The sequence below is a fragment of the Cydia strobilella genome, chromosome 7 (assembly GCF_947568885.1).
Source record: "Cydia strobilella chromosome 7, ilCydStro3.1, whole genome shotgun sequence".
In the NCBI taxonomy this organism is placed as follows: Eukaryota; Metazoa; Arthropoda; class Insecta; order Lepidoptera; family Tortricidae; genus Cydia; species Cydia strobilella.
Genome location: NC_086047.1, coordinates 16,038,431 through 16,059,292, shown reverse-complemented (window position 1 = coordinate 16,059,292; position 20,862 = coordinate 16,038,431). Strand labels below are relative to the sequence as shown.

Sequence of the window (20,862 nt, the reverse complement as noted above, 5' to 3'; positions counted from 1 at the left end):
CACAGTCGAGCGCAGGCCTGCCATTCTGCCTTTTGTCAGGGGGGTCACGGACAGGATCAGCCACATCTTGAAGCGTGCTTCTATAAAAACATATTTCAAGCCAATGAAGAAGATGTCACAATTCCTGAGGCCTGTAAAATGCAATACCCCTCTACAGACTGCAGGAGTGTACAGGCTGGACTGTGAGTGTGGCCTATCATATGTCGGGCAGACGAAACGGAGCATTTCCACTCGGGTGAAGGAACACATAGCTGATGTCAAGCACCGTCGACCTAGGTCTGCTGTCTGTGAGCATGTCATGGATAAAGCCAATCACTCAATCAAGTTTGATAAGCCTCTGGTTCTTGCCAAGGAGAAGCGTTACATACCCAGAATGCTGCGCGAGGCCATTGAGATTAAGAAATATCCAAACTTTAATAGGGAAGATGGCTTTTCTCTACCACCAGCTTGGGATCCTGTAGTCCACCTGATAAAGGAGCAAGCGAGACATAGACTGTGAGACCTTAGTGTTGGATGATGCTGGACATTCTGATGTTTTGAAAAGATGTGTCCCGCCGAGTTTGTTGCCGGTCCCATATTGGGATACCCTCCTACAATTTAGGAGGGAATTAAATCTTCTCGGGTCCGTGGTGAAGGGTTGGAGCCGGCATAGTTTTTATCGCGTATATATATATATCTTTACTTGAAAAATAATTATAGTGTATAACTAGCCTTATGAACCGGTTTTTGCATGTACAACCAGCCTTAAAGTTTGTAGTCTATGATTGTTCATTATTTTAGTATGTGGGTATTTTTGCACTTTGTAATTTTTCCTCAGTCACCCGTTGACCACGAACGCTGTAAAGAGTTCGAAACGTCGGGATGTATTATAAATTCAATATACGCGATATAATCCGTTTTCATAGTTTTATATTTAATTTATTTAAAATTAAAATACCTACATTGCAAATAAGTTACATAACATAAATAATCTTACAATTAATATAACATATAGCTACAATTAAATCAGCGTATAGGTATGTTGTTCGATTTGTAGCTGGCCCCAAAAAAAGGGTCGTATAATTCTAATTGGCACCCGAGCGCGGGCTAATCCAACGCTCAAAAAACCAGCTTAGGTGCGCTCTCCGATAACGCGCCTTTGTTACGCATCTCGATGACAAACTTTAGACTGGTTCTGTAGCGTTCGACTCGCCGGCACTCAGTAACCGTAGAGGCCACACTAGAAATCGCAAATTATTTTTCCATTTGTTAATTTTGAATCTTATTGCAATTTCCATAGGAGTTGTAATTCAATAACCGATGAAAGTGACCGAACCATTTTTTATGCATTTTTTTTTTATACCACGTCGGTGGCAATCAAGCATACGGCCCGCCTGATGGTAAGCAGTTACCGTAGCCTATGAACGCCTGCAACACCGGAGATATTACACGCGCGTTGCCGACCCTTTAAAAACCTGTACACTCCTTTTTTGAAGAACCCCATACTGTAGCCCCTCGGGAAAACCTCGGCAGGGAGCTCATTCCACAGCCGAAGCGTACGCGGGAGGAAATTCCTCTTAAACCGCACAGTACGCGACCATTTAGGTGCTAGGGTGTGAGGATGAACACCCTGCCGATGGCGAGCGGTGCGGTGATAGAAAGCGGCCGTTGGCATCATGTCAAACAATTCTTCAGAGCACAGCCCATTGTACAAGCGGTAGAACACACACAAGGAGGCGAAGTCTCTCCTTAGACTTAAAGGTTCGATACCGCTTGTGAGTTTGGGATCGTCGACGATTCGTACAGCGCGCCTTTGGACTGAGTCGAAGGGTCCAAGCTAGCATCCAGGTGCTCCTGCCCAAAGGTGACAGCAGTACTCCATATGGGGTCTGACTTGCGATTTATATAGCAGCAGTCTTTGCCCCGGAGTAAAGTATCGCCGTGCTTTATTGAGCACGTGTGGTTTTACTTAACAATAGACCAGGCCAGCTACAAATCGAACAACTCATGAACAGAATTTTATTAATTTGATTTAAATATAAAGTCTTTTAAATTTTAATATAAACATGATATCCATATGAATAAAAGACATGATTTAAAGAAGTGTTACCTTAATGCCTTAATTAACGAGTACACTAATTGTCAATGAATTCATGTAAAATCCATAATCAATACTTCTATGTATTTGTATAATAGAAAGCTAGAAAAAAGAAACGCTCTAACGTTAAACTCTAAACGCCGGGCATGTAAAATAACTTACGACAATAGACGAACAGTACCTTTTGGCAGATTATTCTCGTATTAGTTCCTGACCTGCACGGGTAGTCGTCGAGATCCTGACCTGCTGCTAGATCTATCTTTTATTTATATGAGGACTACTTCTAGTCGTACGTTTCTTGTATGAGAAAACAGTCAGTAGTAGAGCCAGTCGATTTCCAGGCGCCAGTCCGATAAATGCTTCACAAGTTTACACGATAACCCTAGGGTGCTAAGACAGCTAGGACCTCAAACAGTGACTCCAACACGACTGTTCGCTGAGCAGAGTAGTCAGACTGAATGGCGGGAGAAATTTTCTCTCAAACCGACTTATGTATAAGCCCTAGGACAAATCCAGGACACTCTCTCATCTTGCTACTCAGGTTTACTCAATCTGAATCGAAGCGGTTTAATAATTTTGGCTCCCCAGATATAGAGCCTTAAACAGTGACCCCAACATGACCTAAGGCACTAGCCAGAGCTTTGAGATGTGGTTTCATGTCGGCTTGGGACAGCCCGCGACGCGCCGCGATCACTTTGAAGGCGTTCAGATACTCCAATTCAGTGAATTGTGCGCCCTTCTCCCGAATCGATGCTATGATTTCCTGTTGACAAATAATAGGGATGACACATGTTGAATTTTATAACAAAATCTAGTAAAATAGATAGCATATGAGCAATTTATCACAATAATATGGATATTAAAATAATATATGGAATAATACAAAAATACAGGACCTGAAAGTTTCGAAGCTCGAGTTTCGAAGTTTCGAATTTTATTAATAAATTATTGTATTGTATTGTATTGTATTGAAGTTTTTTTTTTTAACTTCCAAAAAAGGAAAAGGAAAGGGTACCATTCGATTCCTTACATTTTATTTTTAAAAATAATTGATACATTCAAGATGGGCTCTCAGTGACCTTGAGATCACGTTCACTTATCGTTTTGTTAGGAGCGTTTCGCGAGTGAAGTACAACTGTCAGACTTTGACTATCATTTCTGACTTTTGCTTGTTTTTGTATTTTGGCTTTAATGCAATGGGTCCCATGTCCCATAAGACATTTGATCATAAAAACAAACCTGATCGATTGATACAATTAATGAAAATTTGACATCTAGCCTATTAGAATTAGTAATTAATATCAGGGGACGATCAAACACAAATTTACATTTGAAAGTAAAGAAAGCGGATATAGTTTTGGAAATTTTCTGTCAGCATACATACATAGTGAATGTACGTTGTAGTCAAAACTCGAACACCGGCATTCAAAAGTAATTCAAACCAACTTTGCATTCGGTGCATGTGTAAGAGCTCTTCCCCATTGACGTCCAGTTTTTTGCGGGTACGGTTTTCTGCAGGATCCCGTTTTAGTAGTATACTTCGTCTGCGTCAAATTAGTAATTAGATATTGAGTTTTATTCCCATTTAAGAAATTATTGATTCCCCATACAAACTTTCACCCTTTTGACACCCTTAAGGGATGATTTCGGGAATAAAACCTATTCTATATCTCTACTCACATTTCAAACTCCATACCAAATATCATTTAAATCGGTTCAGCGGTTATTGATTCTCCATACAAATTTCCATCCCCCCTTTTCACCCCCATAAAGGATGATTTCTGGGATAAAAACTACCCTATGTCCTTCCCCGGGACTCAAAACTATCTCTATACCAAATTTCAACTAAATCGGTTCAGCGGTTTAAACATGAAGAGGTTACAGACAGACAGAAAGACAGACACACTTTCGTATTTATAATATTATATTATAGTATAGTGTGGATTCACACGAGCATTCTGTTTGCTACCCGCAAAAAACTGGACGTCAGTGGGAAAAAGAGCTCTAAGGCTGATAATAACAGCTAAACGGTACAGGATTATGACTGATGATGATGATTACCTCAGGCTCCGGCATGGCGAGCAATAGACGCGAATATTCGTGCGCTCGCTGCAAACCGGCGTGCGGCAGCGAGAGAGCCGCTAAGCAGTGCCTGAGCGTAGCGAGGGTTCCGCCTGCTAGCTCCGCGTCCATGCACTGCCAGCGCCACACTACGCCCGCGGACATCATCTCACCGATGCCGTTGAAGATGTACTGTGAGATAAATCATTCGTAAATTATGTGGCAATCAATTATCTACACTAAAACAGATTTTTTTGCTAAAATGGATCGATATGTCAAACTTGCAAAAAAAATTAATCTCTTGCCGTCTGCTAGCTGCCCAAGATCAGACAATGGTGATTAGTACTATATTCATATACCTACGTTCAGACATTGTCAAATACTGTCAGGCAAATTAGGATACTATTAGCCAATAACGGACACTTTCATATAATGTCAGATACGTTCAGACAATATCAGATACTGTCAGCCAATGTCAGATACTGTCAGAAAATATCAGATAGTGTTAGTACTGACCGCCTTTCGTCGGCAGGTCGTCGTCGTCGTCAATGTTAGACAATGTCAAGACAGTGTTGGACAGTGTCAAACAATGTTAGACAATGTTGGACAGTATTAGACAATGTCAGACAGTGTTAGACAGTGTTTGACAGTGTTAGACAATGTCAGACAGTGTCAGACAATGTCAGACAGTGTGAGTACTCACCGCTGTCCGGCCGGCCGCCATGACATTGTGCGCGTGTTCGTGGAAGGCGAGCAGCGCGTGTGCGAGGCGCCCCGCGCCGCCCGCCTCGTCGTCGTCCCCGCCCGCCGGCTGACCGAGGTAGTGGAAGCATTGGATTCGCATCTGACAACAAAACCGGACAAGTGCAAGTCTCGGACCGAGGCTTCCGTACTTATTAATATTTGTTGTTATAGCGGCAACAGAAATACATCAACTGTGAAAATTTCAATTGTCTAGCTATCACGGTTCATGATACAGCCTGGTGACAGACAGACAGACGGACAGACGGATAGAGGAGTCTTAGTTAATAGTCCCGCTTTTTCCCTTTGGGTACGGAACCCTAAATAAAAAACATGAAAATAGGATGGTGGGCATCAAAGGCTTAGCACGCATTGCGATTAATTTCTTGCGGTTTCAGTCTTGCAAGTGCGTATGCCGTAAGTTACACATTTTGCGGTTCTGAAACGGCAAGAAATTAATCGCAGTGCGTGCTAAGCCAAACGCCGGTGGTCGACGACATGTTAGGTCCACAGTCATGCTAGACTACACCTATAACGATGCTCTCAGAGAAATTAAGAGCAACGTTGAAGTGCTGAGACCCAAGGGCCCTCCCCGGCTAGATGGTGGGCCCCTAAGTACAGCACGTATGGAATTAAAACTACACGAGGCCCCACGCTTGGCGAGGGAGACAAGCCTATGAACGAAAGTTTTCTTCAACAGGACATGAAATCCACTCCAATCCAAAGATCCTCGATATTAAGGAAATGTCTGGTAATGATAATTTTTTTACACGTCGATCAACGCTGTTTTTGTATCAAAAACCTATCTCTCTTTTATCGTTTTATTCCGCTTATTGGTCGGTGTCCTTTCGTCATCAGTCGGAAAGTAGCGGGTGTGACATGTCCGTTTCTTTCTTTGTGCGATTAGAATCTTCTTTCAAAAAACAACAACAACAGGCAATTCTTCCGTTTGGCATATAGCATTTACCTCCAGATGTAGAAACAGCAGGCATTTATAAGAGATCTCGTCAAAGATAGCGGCCGCGGCAGATATGTCTTCGCGCAGCTTGTCGGTCAACCGGACGCCGCCGGACGGCGCCGTGAGCAGCCCCGGCAGCGACCGGATGTTGGAGGCCAGCCAGTCCTAAAACACATGTCAAATTTTGTAGTTTTAATCTTATTATGCATGTGATACGTCTTTATTTGAATATGGCATTACATTCTGGGGTAATATCCAGGGACCTAAAATAACTTTTGTTTTTAATGTTCGTTGTGACACATGCCAGTTACGTGCCTTTTTGCTACTTTTGAGCTGTGTAGGGAGGTGCTTAGGTAATGCCAGAAACCCGTTGCGGCGTCAAAACGTCGATGTCGCCGACGAATCCGTAATTATCGCCACTTTCGCACCTCAGCCGGGTTTTTAGCCTTCGACTTAGGCGTTCGCCGATTTTCGGCATCTGTCTTACCATGGACTCGCAGAGTAATGCCAGGTCGCCTAAAGCATTGATGTCCCCGACGATTTCGCGGCGAGACACGGCGCCGTCACCGAGACTCGAGCCCAAAATTTCGGCCTCCCGTTCGTATGCCTGTTTCAGATCCTGTCGAAAGATGATAAACGAGGTTTTTTAATATTTAGATCAGTACGGTTTCACTCACTATTATATTTAGTCGCTTTTGGCGACATGTTTCAGATTCACCGGGAATCCTTCCTCGGGCACGAGTGTCCGCGGCGGCTGTACTTTGTGCACACCAAAAACAACGTGTACAAGGTTTTGAGTCGTTACGGTGGTGCGAGTAACATTTCGTATGTATTTCTGACATTTGTTATGTGAAATTAATTCGAACGTTACATTCTGTTTTAATTTGCAGCGTACCTTTATAGTGAAATTGTAAGTATATATATATAGGAAGGCGCGTTCATATTTAAGTTTTTAGTTTGGGATTTGTAAGGATTTTTCGTGCACGCGTGCGTGGCGAGTGCAGCTAGCTGTATCATCAGCGTCGTCGCACGGAACGGCGCAGCGGGATACAAGCGACAGGCGCGTCGCGGGCAAATCTAATATCACGGTAAAATGCACGAGTGATATGTTTCGGGGCGCGTTATGTTTTTCACATACCTGCTCGTTTTTACTGGCGGAGTTCGGGTCCACAACGGCCTGCCAGTTAGGCAGCGCCTGCAGGAAGCGGACGATGTCATCGTCGGCCAGCCACTTGGCCGCCCTGGCGGGCGCGGCGGGCTGCAGGCGCTGGTGCGCGGCGCGCGCGTGCGCGGCGAGCGCGGCCAGCGCGGCGGGCAGCGCGCGCAGGGCGTGCGTGGCGCCGCTCGCGCCGCAGCGCCGCGCCGCCAGCGCGCAGCGCGCCACCGCCGCCCAGCCCGCCGTGCAGCACGAGAACACCAGCCGGTGGCTGCGTTATATTTTCATTTTGATGTAGATCATTTTTGAATCACGAGCTCTTAGGCGAGTGAAAATTAAACGTCGTTTTTGACGAAAAACCGACGGTTTAGGATAAGACATTTGCCAGGAAGTGTGAATAAGGGTGAATCGACTTTATCTTGTAACAAGTTGCCATGGTTACGTTCCCCTGGGTCACTCCTAAAACCCCGATTTTATGGTAATTAAAATAACCAAACGTGCACGTTTGTGGATCGTTATACAACATTCCGTCTAACAAACTGTGCTAATATTGTCCCCTGGCTGACGGGACACAATAACAACAAGAAATAGTTGATTCACCCATAAAATAAAATTTCCTTCTCGTAACTCATGAGGCCCTGGTACTTGCCCCTTGCTAAATAAATTCAATTTTTAGACAGTTTTTTTTCTCGATTTGGACCACCGTAGCCTATGGAGACTAACAAGCAATGCTAAGCGGTCTATGGATGTTGCTATATTAAGGGTGTCACATGCGCGTTTCTGACTTTCTATACAACCTAAAATAAATAATAAATATGAGCTGTCGTTTTGTTTCGTCCTCTTGACCGCGATGAGCTGTGATTGTTAAATTTCATTATAGTTCGAAATGAATATTATAGTTGAGTTGGGAGCCCATACATGTAAAGAATCCAATGACAGTTTGGTATACGAAATTTTAGTTCAGTCAACGAGTAGAAAAAAAAATTAAAAATAATATATATATTTTTTTACTCGTAATGTGGATGGATACAGGAATGTATGTTTTAATGGGAAATGGTTTAAGATCTCCACTAACATTTTAAATAATAAACCTTAAGAAAAAAAAAATATTATCCAACTTTTTAATTTCATACCTATTATACTTCTGTACATGATCAGAAACTTCTTAGTTAAAAGCCACAAAACAAGTTAGAGATGTTTTTTTCATAAAAAGTAAAAAAAATCACATGCTCTGTTACTACGCAAATCAGTCACGGCACACTTATTTTGACTATGTTTGTAGGAAGCACTATATGTATTTTCGTTCAGATACCATGATTCGAATGAATATGCAATGAAAATGATACAAATTGATCACTATTACTCACTTCTTCAATAACCGGAGAAGTCTGACATCGTTCGTGGCAAGAAAGGCAAGTGCATACATTATGTACATTTAACTTATTATCCGATATATCCAACACAATGTCATTTTCCAATGTCAACAACACAATGTCAAAGAATGTGAAGAATGAAAGTTACAAGTTAAACATTCCGAATATTTCTTGCGGCATTTATTTTAAGTCTGAGGAAACAATATATTATATCATTATATTACAGATTGATTGTACCGTAAAGAAGTAACAGACAGACAAACTTACAAATACTTATTCAATTATAATTAATAATAAATTATAAACTGTAATAGATGTCATATATTAAAGAAAAAGTGACGAAGCCCTCCAGTTAGCCGCGATAGCTAAAGACGCCGGTTCGAATCCGGCCTGCACCACTGGAGGGCTTCGTCACTTTTTCTTTATTATATGACATCTATTACAGTTTATAATTTATATTTTAGTAGTGTGACTACTTAAAAAACACAAATCAAAATATTAAATAAAATAATTTGATTTGTTTCCAAACTTGTTTATAATTAATAATAAACTTACTTAGCGCTCGGTGGTTCCGGCGGCGCTCGCTCGCGCCACGCAGCAGCCTTCATAGCGACCTCGATAGAAGCCCTCGCCTCGCTCGCGAGCCGCTCGCTCTCCCCGGACCGGACGTAGTCCGTGATGAACGCTCGTAGCGAGCATTCGCCGCCGCTGTTATTAAAAATTTCCCCTTTAATTATTTTTGGCCCTTCATAACAAAAATAACTGCAAATTCCTCTAATGTTTTTATATTTCCAGTTGATATAACAACCGTTTTTCTAAGATTGATTTGAAAGGGACGACACTACAGTGCCACTTTTTAATTTCTACTCTTTTTTGCCAGACTGTAACATTGATATTTCGCGCCAATAAAAAGGCGGCACCCGTGTCGTACATTTCACGCACGCTCCAAATATTGATGTATGTAGTATGTATGAATGTTTCTATTATATTTATAGTGTGTAATGTGTTTGTTTGTATTTTTTAATAATGTTCGTATTTTTGTAATATATAGTTTATAAGTATATTAGTTTGCTATTCTCTCTCTGCTCTCTTAGACATGTACCCTCATAGAACGATTGCATTTACCGGTTGTTTCCGATATCTCGCAACCAAATGCTGGAATGATATCCCTCCACCTGTAGACGGCTCAAAAATAAGCAAACTTTTAAACACCAGTTTAAAAAGATACTGCTTGAAAAACAAAAAAACAGGGATACTATACGGCTTTTTGGTGCTGATTTCAGGATCTAATCGGTATTGCTAAGAGATCTTGTACTGAACCTTTCGCACTTTCTCACTCTTATTTTATGGCCACTTCTATTTTTATTTCTATGTGTATGCTTATTTTCTGTTTTATTTATGTATTATATTTCAGAACTTTCTAACACCACTCAACTACACACTTTTTACAGTACCGTATACTTATCACCGTCATATTTACCCAACTGTAACGTGATCTGGGTTCCGGCAGAATATCAGTGCTTTGCTCAATAGAGTTGAGCGTATAGCTGAGTCGGAACCCTTTTGTTGTTGCTGCAATGCACACAGCGTACAGCTAATTACTAAAAACTATTTTTTCGTGTTTAAGTAAATTTTTTGTTAATTTAAGTTAGTACATAAGTTTTGTTCTGATTGCAATATACCTATTTATAAAAATTGAGTGTTTTTGCAGCATCCAAATAAACGTTTTATCTATCTATCTATCTATCTGCACCAATTGTAAGTGTCTCTGTTTGGCCCTGTGGTTGACTGGTAGAGAATGCCATTTGGCATTTTAAGTCCGCCATTTGTACATTGTTGTATATATTTTGTGCAATAAAGTTTAAATAAATATTTACGCCGTCAACCAATAAAAACATAGTCATACTCACACGACGGGCTCGATGTCGTGTGTGAGCGCGTGTAGAGTCGGCAGCAGCACGTGCAGCAGGCCGGGGTCCGGGCGGCACACGAGCGGGTACCGGCGCGCCACCGCGCTTACTGTCGGTACCACGCCCACTGCAAAACATTCATAATAGGGTATTCCACAAATGTTTAATAATGGTATCAGTCGATCAGGTTTGTTTTGAGGATGAAATGTCTGTATGGGACCCATTGTGTTAAAGCAATACAAAAGTCACAAATGATGGTCAAAGTCTGACACCCGCACTTTACTGACGAAACGCTTCTAACAAATTGGCATTACATCGTCAGCATGTAATGTCGCTATTGACTTTAATTGTATTACTTAGAAGCCGTGGAAAACAAGGAAATTGCGATTTTAGCGGTAAAATATTGCGTTTATGTATATTGTTGCCATACAATATATGTTTTAATAAAATGTAAGGAATCGAATGATACCATTATTTTTTTTCTATTTGAAAGTTAAAAAAAAATGTTTTTTTATTTATTTAATTTATTTAATATTCGCATATATTTTTTAAGTTCCCAATTTATTGTGATACATTGCTCATTTCCTATCTATTTAACTAGATTTAGTTATAAAATTCAACATGTGGAAACAACCCTATTAGTACATTCACGTGTGCGAATTGATTCCCGGGGTTATTAACTTATTATAGTACCAACGAGAGAACACTGTCTTACCATTAAGCTTGAAAAGTTTCTCGCGCCGCTGCGGTCGCTTTTTGGCGAAATAGTCGGCGATGCGAAGTTCGCTGTGCGTGTCCGAAGCGCTGGTGGAACGGGCGGCGGCGAGAGTCACGCTCTCTATTTGGAGGTAGTCTGTCAGTAGTAGTTGGAGCTGAAAACAAATCAAACAATCAGACAATCACTCACAATCATTATCGTATTTTCCCGCAGACGAAAACATAGTATTATAAGATACACATCTAGGTATTAGAACTGCCTCCCGCATGCACCCGGAAAGGTACGCCAAAATGGACCCTCGCTCACGGAAAACCACAGATGGCTGCCGGTGCCGGGATAAAAATAAACCTAAAAGGAGATGGCTGGACGACTGGGAATGGTGGGAAAATAGTAAATACAACAAATAATTAGATCAGTACGGTTTCACTATTATTTTTAGTCGCTAGTGCGTGCTGTTGAGTGCACGACGTACAGCCGCCGCGGACACTCGTGCCTGAGGAAGGATTCTCGAAGAATCCGAAACATGTCACCAAAAGCGACTAAAAATAATAGTGCGTGAAACCGTACTGATCTAAATATTTGGAAATATGTCTCACGATAGTTTAATTTGGATTAAATACAAACAGTTCGAGTGGAGGAAAAGAGGGGAGGAATTTGCCTAGTAATAGTAGCAATGAGACACTAAAATTAGGCTGATAATAAAGGTTATCCCTGGTATAAGCAATACTCACGACTTGTTGAACGGCGCTCCAGTAATGTATCTCGGTGTGGAGACACGAGTCTGAGATCTTATGTTTCTGTAACGCGGCCCGCCACAGTTGAAGGAGTCTGTAACAAAACAAATGGAATCACGTCCGGTACATTCGTACGGTGCATACATATTTAACTATACATATATGCAATAACTATCTTTTTCAGTACCATACCGTACAAACTGACTATATAGCAAAGAGGATATAATATGATAGAGCGGTACCGTCATAGTAATTTTTGTAACCACAGTAAATTCACTGCCATCTATCGACACACGATTAAAATTAAAAATGAAGATGTATAAAAATACCATAAAATGTATTTATATATGGATAAATGATTCTTTTTATTTGCATGAATTATTTAATATGATTTTGACCCATGTTCTTTCACTGATATGCGTTAAAATTGTTAAATAACAAACGAAACCGTCAACGCCATCTATCCGAGAGTAGGCCAAAGGTAGTGGCGCCATCTGATCGAGAATCAAATTTTCTTGATTTTCGAGGCACGTTTTTTCCTTAGACTGTATCCATCTATTACGGAGTTATATCTATCTTTGCTATATAGTAACCACTCCTATAATGGGACTGGCACTAGTATTGGGATGTAGAAATTTTGCAGGTGTCGGTGAAAAATAAAAAAAAGTCAAAATTTTCTCTTAAATGTTCCATGATTAGTCATTCGCTTGCCCTTGTCCCATTCACTTGGGGTCGGCGCAGCATGTCTTTTTCTTCCATACATCTCTGTCACCCGTCATCTCATCATTCACTTGCGTTAGTTTCATATCATCTTTCACACAGTCCATCCACCTTTTCCTCGGTTTTCCTCTCCTCGTACTTCCCTCCACATTCATTCTTAATACCTTTCTCGTCACATGACTTTCATCCCTCCGCATCACATGCCCTTACCATGCTAGACGATTTGCCCTTACTTTTTCTGTTATGGGTGCAACTTTCAGGCTTCCTCTTATATACTCATTCCTTATCCTATCCATTCTCGTCACGCCACACATCCACCTTAACATTCTCATTTCCGCTACATGCAATCTCTTTTCATCCGTCACCTTTAGGGCCCAACACCCTGATCCATACATGACGACAGGTCTTATGATCGTTTTATAAATTTTACCCTTCAACCGAAGGGGCATACGGGCGTCACAAATGGTTCCCGTAACCTGTCGCCATTTCATCCATCCTGTGCTAATCCGGTTTTTCACGTCACGGTCAATATCGCCATCGCACTGTACGAGCGAACCGAGGTACTTGAAGTCGGAGCAGACCGGCAATGTAACGCTATCGAGTTCTATGGCAGCAAAACTGGAGAGACCGCCAAAATTGCAGAACATGTGTTCTGTTTTAGATCTGCTGATCTTTAGGCCAACATTCTCCAATTTTTGCCGCTATTTCTCAAGTCTGCTCTGCACCTCTAGTTCGTTTTCACCTACAAGCATAATGTCATCAGCAAACAGCATACACCAAGGTGCCCGTTACTATATAGCGTAAACGATCGACGACACCTTGCTGTCAACTTTATTGCTATGACATTATGATTGAAAATGTCGATTATTGGAGCTACCTTTTATTCCTCGCAGCACACGCTCTAAACTGCTCCACCAGCGCGTTCACAAGCCGCAACGGTTTCGAGTTCTCGACCACCTCGTACGGTACGTCCGGCGAGTCCGGCACGTCCGGCACGTCCGGAACGTCCGGCTCCACGTCTCCGTCTTCGATTATCCGGCGAGACACGGATTCTATCACGGTTAGGAGCTCATCTTGGATCTGGACTTTGAATTTCTGTAACGATAATCCGGCGTAAGAAATTAATACATATTTATGACATGGACTATTCAAAGTCATAAATATGTATTAATTTCTTCATTTTAAACCAGTGAAACAAGGTGTTCCATGTTACCTCGTGGCTCATCATGTAATAGATGGCGCTAAATATTTACATATAGCTTAGTGCGTAGAAAAAACGTTCTCTTACTGTTACTTCGTTCTTTTACTTATAACTTTGAAACTTTAAATTGTTCTTACATGGCAACTGTCACAGACACAAATATAAAGTTGTTAAAATTGGGTCACGTAGTATGAGTAAGCTCCCTAAGGTTCAAAATCTAACCTCATTGGCTTCTTTAAGCTGCTTCAAGACCCCTAGAACTTCTAACGAAATCATCGATATAATGACGGTAGTTTCAAATGTTTTGCCTTTCCTCTGAGGAAATACTGACTTAATACTAAATAGATAAGGTTCAAAATCTTACCTCAGTGGCTTCTTTGAGTTGGTTCAAGACTCCCAGAGCTTCTAGCGATATCATGACGGTAGTCTCAAACGTTTTATCTTCCTCGGTGAGTGACGCCTCAAATTCAGGCGTTATGTCTTGTAAGTACGCGTCGGTAACTTCTTCGCTCTTTGTCAGCTCTGCCAACAAATATGTATGTATATAATTTTTAGCAATAAAATCGACTTCATAAAAGAGTTTAATAGGGAAGGCTGGTGTAAGTCAACTGTAAATAAGCGATATACAGTTGGTCAAGCCAAATTGTCAGTAAATAAGAACAATCATAATCATAATCATTCTGCTCCTACTCCTGTTTCAGCATTAGTTCATTCATCAACTTTAGTTACAGCTGGGATTTATTTATTAATTCGATTTAATAATTTATTATTAGATTTATTTATATTAAAAAAAATACTATTATTATCAATAAAAACTATACTCATCCTTTTCTTTTTGGTGATAGTACTAGTGTAAGACAAATATAGTATGAGTCTATGTTTGAAATGAGACAGTCCTTTGACAAACTATACAACATTTAAAACTTTCGCGTTTTGAACACATATTAAATCAGTTAAATCACATTTACAATCGGGTCTATCGCGAATTTAGTCAAGTTGAGCAAAAATCTTTCCCACAACTTTATTCCACAACCTTTTAATTTTATTGTTTTTTTTTTTCTAATTCAGACCAATTCGAAACGACACGGTGAAATATTTCCGCAAAACTATATAAAAACTACTTCCCGCCATACAAAATTAGGTTTATCATGGACCATCGTCATTTTGACCTCATTCTATACTTAGTGAGGTTAGGCTAGAAAAAAAAATTAGATTTATTCATCAACAATACAAGGTTGTATTACCTGCCAATAGGAGCGCTGTTCGGCGGCGTGACGACATTCGTCGTGTGAGCGGCGCTGCTTCGCCGTACAGTGCCGATGACAACCGCCTTATAATCACCGTCACCAGCTCGTGCTTCTTTTCCTGCGTAAACAATATATTTATAAAAATTAACTACCCAAACACTGAGTTGGGACACTTGGGACAGTGCGGCGCGATGATGAAAATTGCTTTGTGTAATGCTGAGGCGGTCATGAAAGAACAATAATTAAAACTCGTTTTACTTCAGGATTATATATCGACACATCGTTGGCGCGACGCAGGAATCGTGGCGGCCGTTTCAGCACCACCTAACGGCCATCGGTAAAACTACCTCGAGATGCGCCATGGTGGTGTTAAGCGCACTAACATGTATACGACAATGTGGTGGCGGCCGTGTCAAGCGCAGAAAGTCAGAAACTCTCACACATAACACGCCAACACTTAGCGCGCGCGCTTTTAGCGCGATGCAGGAATCGCTGCGGCCGGTACACCACCACCTATCGGACGTTAGTGTGACTACCTCGAGATGCGCCCTGGTGGTGTTGAGCGGATGCGCGCTCGGTATCTCCCCGTAACAACAAAACCGTTCTGATTACTTAAGGATTCTACGTCGACACATCATTAGCACGATGCAGGAATCGCCGCGCCACCTAATGGACGTTGAGTGTACCTCGAGATGCGCCCTCGTAGTGTTGAGCGCGCTGACATGCGACAGCGTGGTTGCGGCCGTGTCAAGCGCGGAGCGAAGCGAGTGAGCGCAAGCGAGCACGAGCCCGCGCGAGAGGTGATCGCGGATGTCGCGCTCGGAGATTACCACACGTTCGCTGCAAAAAAAGGTGAAAGTTTGGCTCATTTACCTAAAGCCCGCTCCACACCCGTGTGCGAATCGCGGCGCGAAACCGAGAACGCGAGTGTGGAGCGGGCGTCGCAGATCTGGCAGGTCAACAATGATTTGCCCATATCTGGTCTGAAGGATCCTTATGTTTCTTCTACAGTAACTTACATGATGGTGAGCATGTGAAGCGCGTGGTGGTGTGTCCTGGCATCCTGCCACAGCCGCCGCAGCTCATCGCGCCGCACGCGCAGCAAGCTGCGACATGCAGTCAGCCGAGCTGTGGCTGCGTCAGTGTGCTGACCCCAGCTCGCTAGGGCTGCTTGAACACTGTTGAATTTCTGAGGGATATAAATTATGAATTAGAAGACTGACTTTGCATTTTAAAATGTGTTGTTATTATTTAATAAGAAAGCAAGCAATTAGGTAACAATGTTTATTTATTTATTTATTTAAACTTTATTGCACAAATTTACGCAAAGAGTACAAATGGCGGACTTGACGCCTTGAGGCATTCTCTACCAGTCAACCATTGGGCTAAACAGAGACAGTTACCTGTATACAGCAATCTTCAAGGTGAAGTGTAGGTATAGAATATTAGGTAAGGATTCAAATAACATGTAATTAGATCATAAGGATCATATAGCTTAGCGGTACCATATAAGGAGAGTCATGTAAGACGACTCTCCCCATATTAGGTTAGGAATGTAATCCATATACGGAAAGTAATGTAAGATGACTCTCTAACAACCATTTGACACCTTTCACGTGTAGACCTCCCAAGTAGTGTGATTCATAGTTAACCTAGATAATTTAGTATATAAAGGATTGTATATTTTAAATTAAGGCATTATATCTTCAGTATTTAACCGACAGTCTTGTGTTTTACTTCTGTCTTGGGTCCCATCCTTACATGGCGATCCTGCCAGTGGCGTAAAGTCTACGTCATATGGCGCCTGCCGGTGCAGTAGGTGGTTCTGCACTGGCAGGGCGCGCTTCAATGGCAAAAATTCGTGTGAAAAATACAAGAAAATAATTTAAAACTCTTAATATGTGGACATTCGCAAGAAAAAAAAAACAGTGAAAAACTAAAATATCAAAAAGCAAAAACTGAAAGTGAAAAACAAACAATAATTTAAATAAACTAAAATAATGTGTGGGAAAGTGGACTCTAGTGATAAACATACGTAAAATTAAATAAAGCAAGACATAATATGGACAAGAAGGCAAGTGATATACCAGCGCCGGTTTGCTAATATAACGTAAATAAAACTATTTTTGTGAGAAATCTATCAGCGTGAATGTGAAAACGTGATTTAACTATTCGGATAAAGTACTGTGCAAATCCGCGAACCAAGACTGCATGTGTATGATGTGATGACGGTTATTGCTAACCAGTAACGAAAGCTGTGGGCGCGGCTGGATGACTCTAAGTGGACCCAAATAGACAAGAAGAAATGGACTCCTATTATATTAAGGTACACTCAATAATTGTGTTCGAGATCTTAATTATTTTTTTAGAGTGTACATGTGGATATTTAATTTGACTGTCATAACAAGCTGTATTTTCAGGGTAGTTTTTTTTTTTAAATTGCAAATATCTAAGGTTAATAAAATGTATTTAAAAAAAAAACAAGAAATTCTTAGATGTAGATTCAATAAATTTAAAAATAGAAATATTACATTCTTTTAACTTCTTCTTAATAGATTCTTAGGCGAAATGCATTAAATTTATTGATTTTATAATGTTTATTTTATTATAAGGTAAATTAAGTAGATATATGTCAAGTATGAAGGAAAATACATAGGATACTTATAGTAAGAAGATATGATTTTACCGGATTTTACTTTGTTAACACGGACTTGATGCATAATAAACAAATAACGAGGAAGAAAATAAGTGATAAGTGATAGAAAAATTAAACGTGGAATACATATATGTAACAAAGATTAAACGAAAAACGGTTAAATATTATGATATGTCTATGAAATAAAACTTGATATTATTTTACTATGGGATATGGAAAATTAAATGTTCGTAGGTAACATTTTGTAAAGTGAAGTTAAATGATTATTTTAGAAAATGAAGTTATTACAATGTAAAGGACTGGTTTAAAGATAAAATTCGCGAAGATAGAAGGTTAAAATTGTGAGGTTTATAAAGTTGTGTTAAAGATGGCAAAGCTAAGCAGATAAGTTTTATCAAAGATAGATATAACTCCGTAATAGATGGATACAGTCTAAGGAAAAAACGTGCCTCGAAAATCACGAAAATTTGATTCTCGATCAGATGGCGCCACTAGTTTTGGCCTACACTTGTATAGAGGGCGTTGACTGTTTCGTTTGTTATTTATAATTTTAACGCATACCAGTGAAAGAACATGGGTCAAAATCATATAAAAATAATTAATGCAAATAAAAAAATCATTTATCCATATTTAAATACATTTTATCGTATTTTTATAAATATTTATTTTTAGTTTTAAAGTGTGTCGACAGATGGCAGTGAATTTACTGGGGTTACAAAATTTACTATGACAGTAACGCTCTAGTATAAGTTACTCTATGGTTTTATGATGCAATTAGCCTGATCACCTAAAAGCGAATTAAATACCTATATGTTGTAGTTTTGATGGCTTGTGAGTAATCTGAAGCGGATAATAATTGTATAGATTATGAGGAAAATTAATTATTTTAAAAAAGATTATATGAGAGCGGTAATAATGATATTCGTTAGCTTCAGTGGCCCGAAGGGAACTGTTGTGCGAATTAAAACAATGTAGCAAGGTACACCGGGATACAAGGGCAGGCACGAAATCCTTGTTACCTGATCATGATTCGGTCGAGCTACCTTTCGTGAAGGTCCTTGGACACGTGGTATGTTTGTTAAAGAAAGGAAGTGTTAAAAGAACTGCCTGTTAAGTAATAATTAATGGTATAAATAATATATGCGCAATAAAGAAAGAAATAATAATAAAAATATACCTTGTATCCTGAAAGAAATAATGAATAAAATAATAAATGAGTGAATTAATGAATATATGATATATTGAAGAGATATTGTAGCGCTACAGAATAGATAATTATGCTGTATACCCTTGCAATGAGAATCGCATACAGTGCATGCTTTATAAAAGAGATAGTATGAAAACAAATAATAAACATAATAAGCATGTGAAGACGTCATAAAAGAGAAAGAGATAAATAAATAAAAATTGTGAAACATTATTTTCTTGCAAGTAAATAGGAAAGACGATACTATGAAAAGTTATGCATACTGACAATATGAAAAAAAACCTGTGTAATTTAAGGTACCTATGATTGTGACAAATAATTAATACGCGTATTATATAATGACAATGACAATGAGAAATAAGAGAATTAATAGAAAAGGAGATTGAATTAAGAATTACTTTGTTATCAAATAAGTTTAATTTTATTAAGATAAGAGATTTTTGTATTATTAATGGTTTTATTTTAACATGTAAGTAAAATTTTATGTTAGCATAATTATGAACCATACTTATTATAGTGGAAGACATATGAATATTATTTTTGTGTTATGTAAGACGACTCTCCCCATATTAGGTTAGGAATGTAATCCATATACGGAAAGTAATGTAAGATGACTCTCTAACAACCATTTGACACCTTTCACGTGTAGACCTCCCAAGTAGTGTGATTCATAGTTAACCTAGATAATTTAGTATATAAAGGATTGTATATTTTAAATTAAGGCATTATATCTTCAGTATTTAACCGACAGTCTTGTGTTTTACTTCTGTCTTGGGTCCCATCCTTACAAAGGCAATTTTAGACACTTACCACGAGGAATTTTGTACTTTGACCCATCTGTTCCTATCACTATTGCATGTGCTTAAGCATTTTGCTGTACTGCTCGCTCGGCGTCATCATGGGCGAGACAGTAATATAATTATGGGCGTGTGACAGAGACAGGTCCAGGCGGGTCAATGTATGAAATTCCTTGTTCAAAGCATCCTTTCTTTAGCACCCTCAGGTTCATGTTACGGCCCTGCCATGACGGCCCAGTAGGTTCGTTTTAGTGTGTTCAGTTTATGGTTTACAGTTTATAGGCCATCATAAACATTTAAAAAAAATCTGCAGTGCAGTGACCCTAAAACTATAACTTGTACTTGTTTTCTTTACTTTTTTGTATTAAACTATAATATAAACTCAAAAAACTAACTTTCAAGAGCGATTTTCAATTTTAATCCTACCCTAGCCTAGTACCTGCATAACTTCCATGATTTCCTGTGCATGTTCGGCAACCAGCTCGTCCAATCTCGCATCACTTTTTTTATACTCCTTCTCTAGTTTAGCACGTTCTTTTTCTCGCTGCTCGTTGGTCTCACTCGCCGATAAAGTGCGAATAACCGACATTAAAAGTCCACTCTGTAAGTAAAGTTATTATGTTATCAACTATACAGTATATAAAGGTCCTGTAAAAAATAAATTAAAAAAAATACACTATACAGTATTCATTCTCGCAAAAAGTACGGAGGATATTCCTTGTATTACCGTTTCTCTTCCTTGTTTCACCCCTCTAGGAGGTTTTGTAGGCGGTGGTGACGACATTATTTCCTTAGCAAAATAATTTTTGAAGAAAAATGAAAAATCTAAATATTATTCATCACTACGCCCCGTTGAAGGATGCAATGACATTGATGACGTTGACGTTTAGCGAGTCAATTTTTCCTATTCTGTTGTTTAATAGTTGTTTAATTTTTTACCGATATGGATAAGCTATATATAGTTTGTCAAAGGACTGTCTCATTTCAAACATAGACAGAGAAAAACATACTATCTTTGTCTTACACTAGTACTACCACCTAAATGAAAAGGATGAGTATAGTTTTTTTGTTCTTATTTACTGACAAGATTTGCTTGACCAACTATATTAAGTTGGTTTAACCGGTAGTTTAAAAAAGGGGAATTCCTTTTCCTGGCAAAGATCAAAACGTAATTCCCATTTTTTTCGAATACTTGCCTATTTAATGAATTTCATGGCAATAATATTGCTCAAAATCACAAATACATTTGAGGTGAGTTAAAAATCCATAAATTTTATGAGGTTATTCAAAAGTGTATTTTTCTTTT

At 39.6% G+C, this 20,862-nt stretch overlaps 1 protein-coding gene across 4 annotated transcripts; it reads right to left on the bottom strand.

The window, feature by feature from the left end:
* Positions 1 to 1,937: 1,937 nt before the first annotated feature.
* LOC134743265 (exocyst complex component 4) lies at positions 1,938 to 20,418 on the bottom strand. Of its 4 annotated transcripts, none has more exons than XM_063676671.1 (17): positions 20,284 to 20,418; positions 19,996 to 20,157; positions 15,916 to 16,085; positions 15,583 to 15,736; positions 14,894 to 15,014; positions 14,014 to 14,171; positions 13,326 to 13,543; positions 11,726 to 11,822; positions 10,992 to 11,148; positions 10,277 to 10,403; positions 8,922 to 9,074; positions 6,976 to 7,264; positions 6,325 to 6,456; positions 5,847 to 6,002; positions 4,842 to 4,982; positions 4,139 to 4,330; positions 1,938 to 2,840 (listed from the first exon to the last, which is right to left on the bottom strand). In XM_063676671.1, the coding sequence occupies exons 1-17, from the start codon at positions 20,338 to 20,340 to the stop codon at positions 2,676 to 2,678; spliced, it is 2,649 nt and encodes an 882-aa protein (XP_063532741.1). In that variant the 5' UTR covers positions 20,341 to 20,418; the 3' UTR covers positions 1,938 to 2,675. The 4 variants fall into 4 exon arrangements, with proteins under 4 accessions (XP_063532741.1, XP_063532742.1, XP_063532744.1 ...); XM_063676672.1 differs by having other exon boundaries at positions 19,996 to 20,184; positions 20,239 to 20,354; XM_063676674.1 differs by lacking the exons at positions 15,583 to 15,736; positions 15,916 to 16,085; positions 19,996 to 20,157; positions 20,284 to 20,418 and adding an exon at positions 15,433 to 15,455.
* Between the last annotated feature and the right edge of the window lie 444 nt (positions 20,419 to 20,862).

Coding starts and splice junctions, on each gene's coding strand:
- LOC134743265 (XM_063676671.1), bottom strand. CDS start 20,340: ATGTCGTCACCACCGCCTACAAAACCTCCTAGAGGGGTGAAACAAGGA. Junction 20,158..20,283: donor TGAAACAAGGAAGAGAAACG/GTAATACAAGGA, acceptor CTTTACTTACAG/AGTGGACTTTTAATGTCGGT. Junction 15,737..15,915: donor CTTCACATGCTCACCATCAT/GTAAGTTACTGT, acceptor CTTTTTTTGCAG/CGAACGTGTGGTAATCTCCG.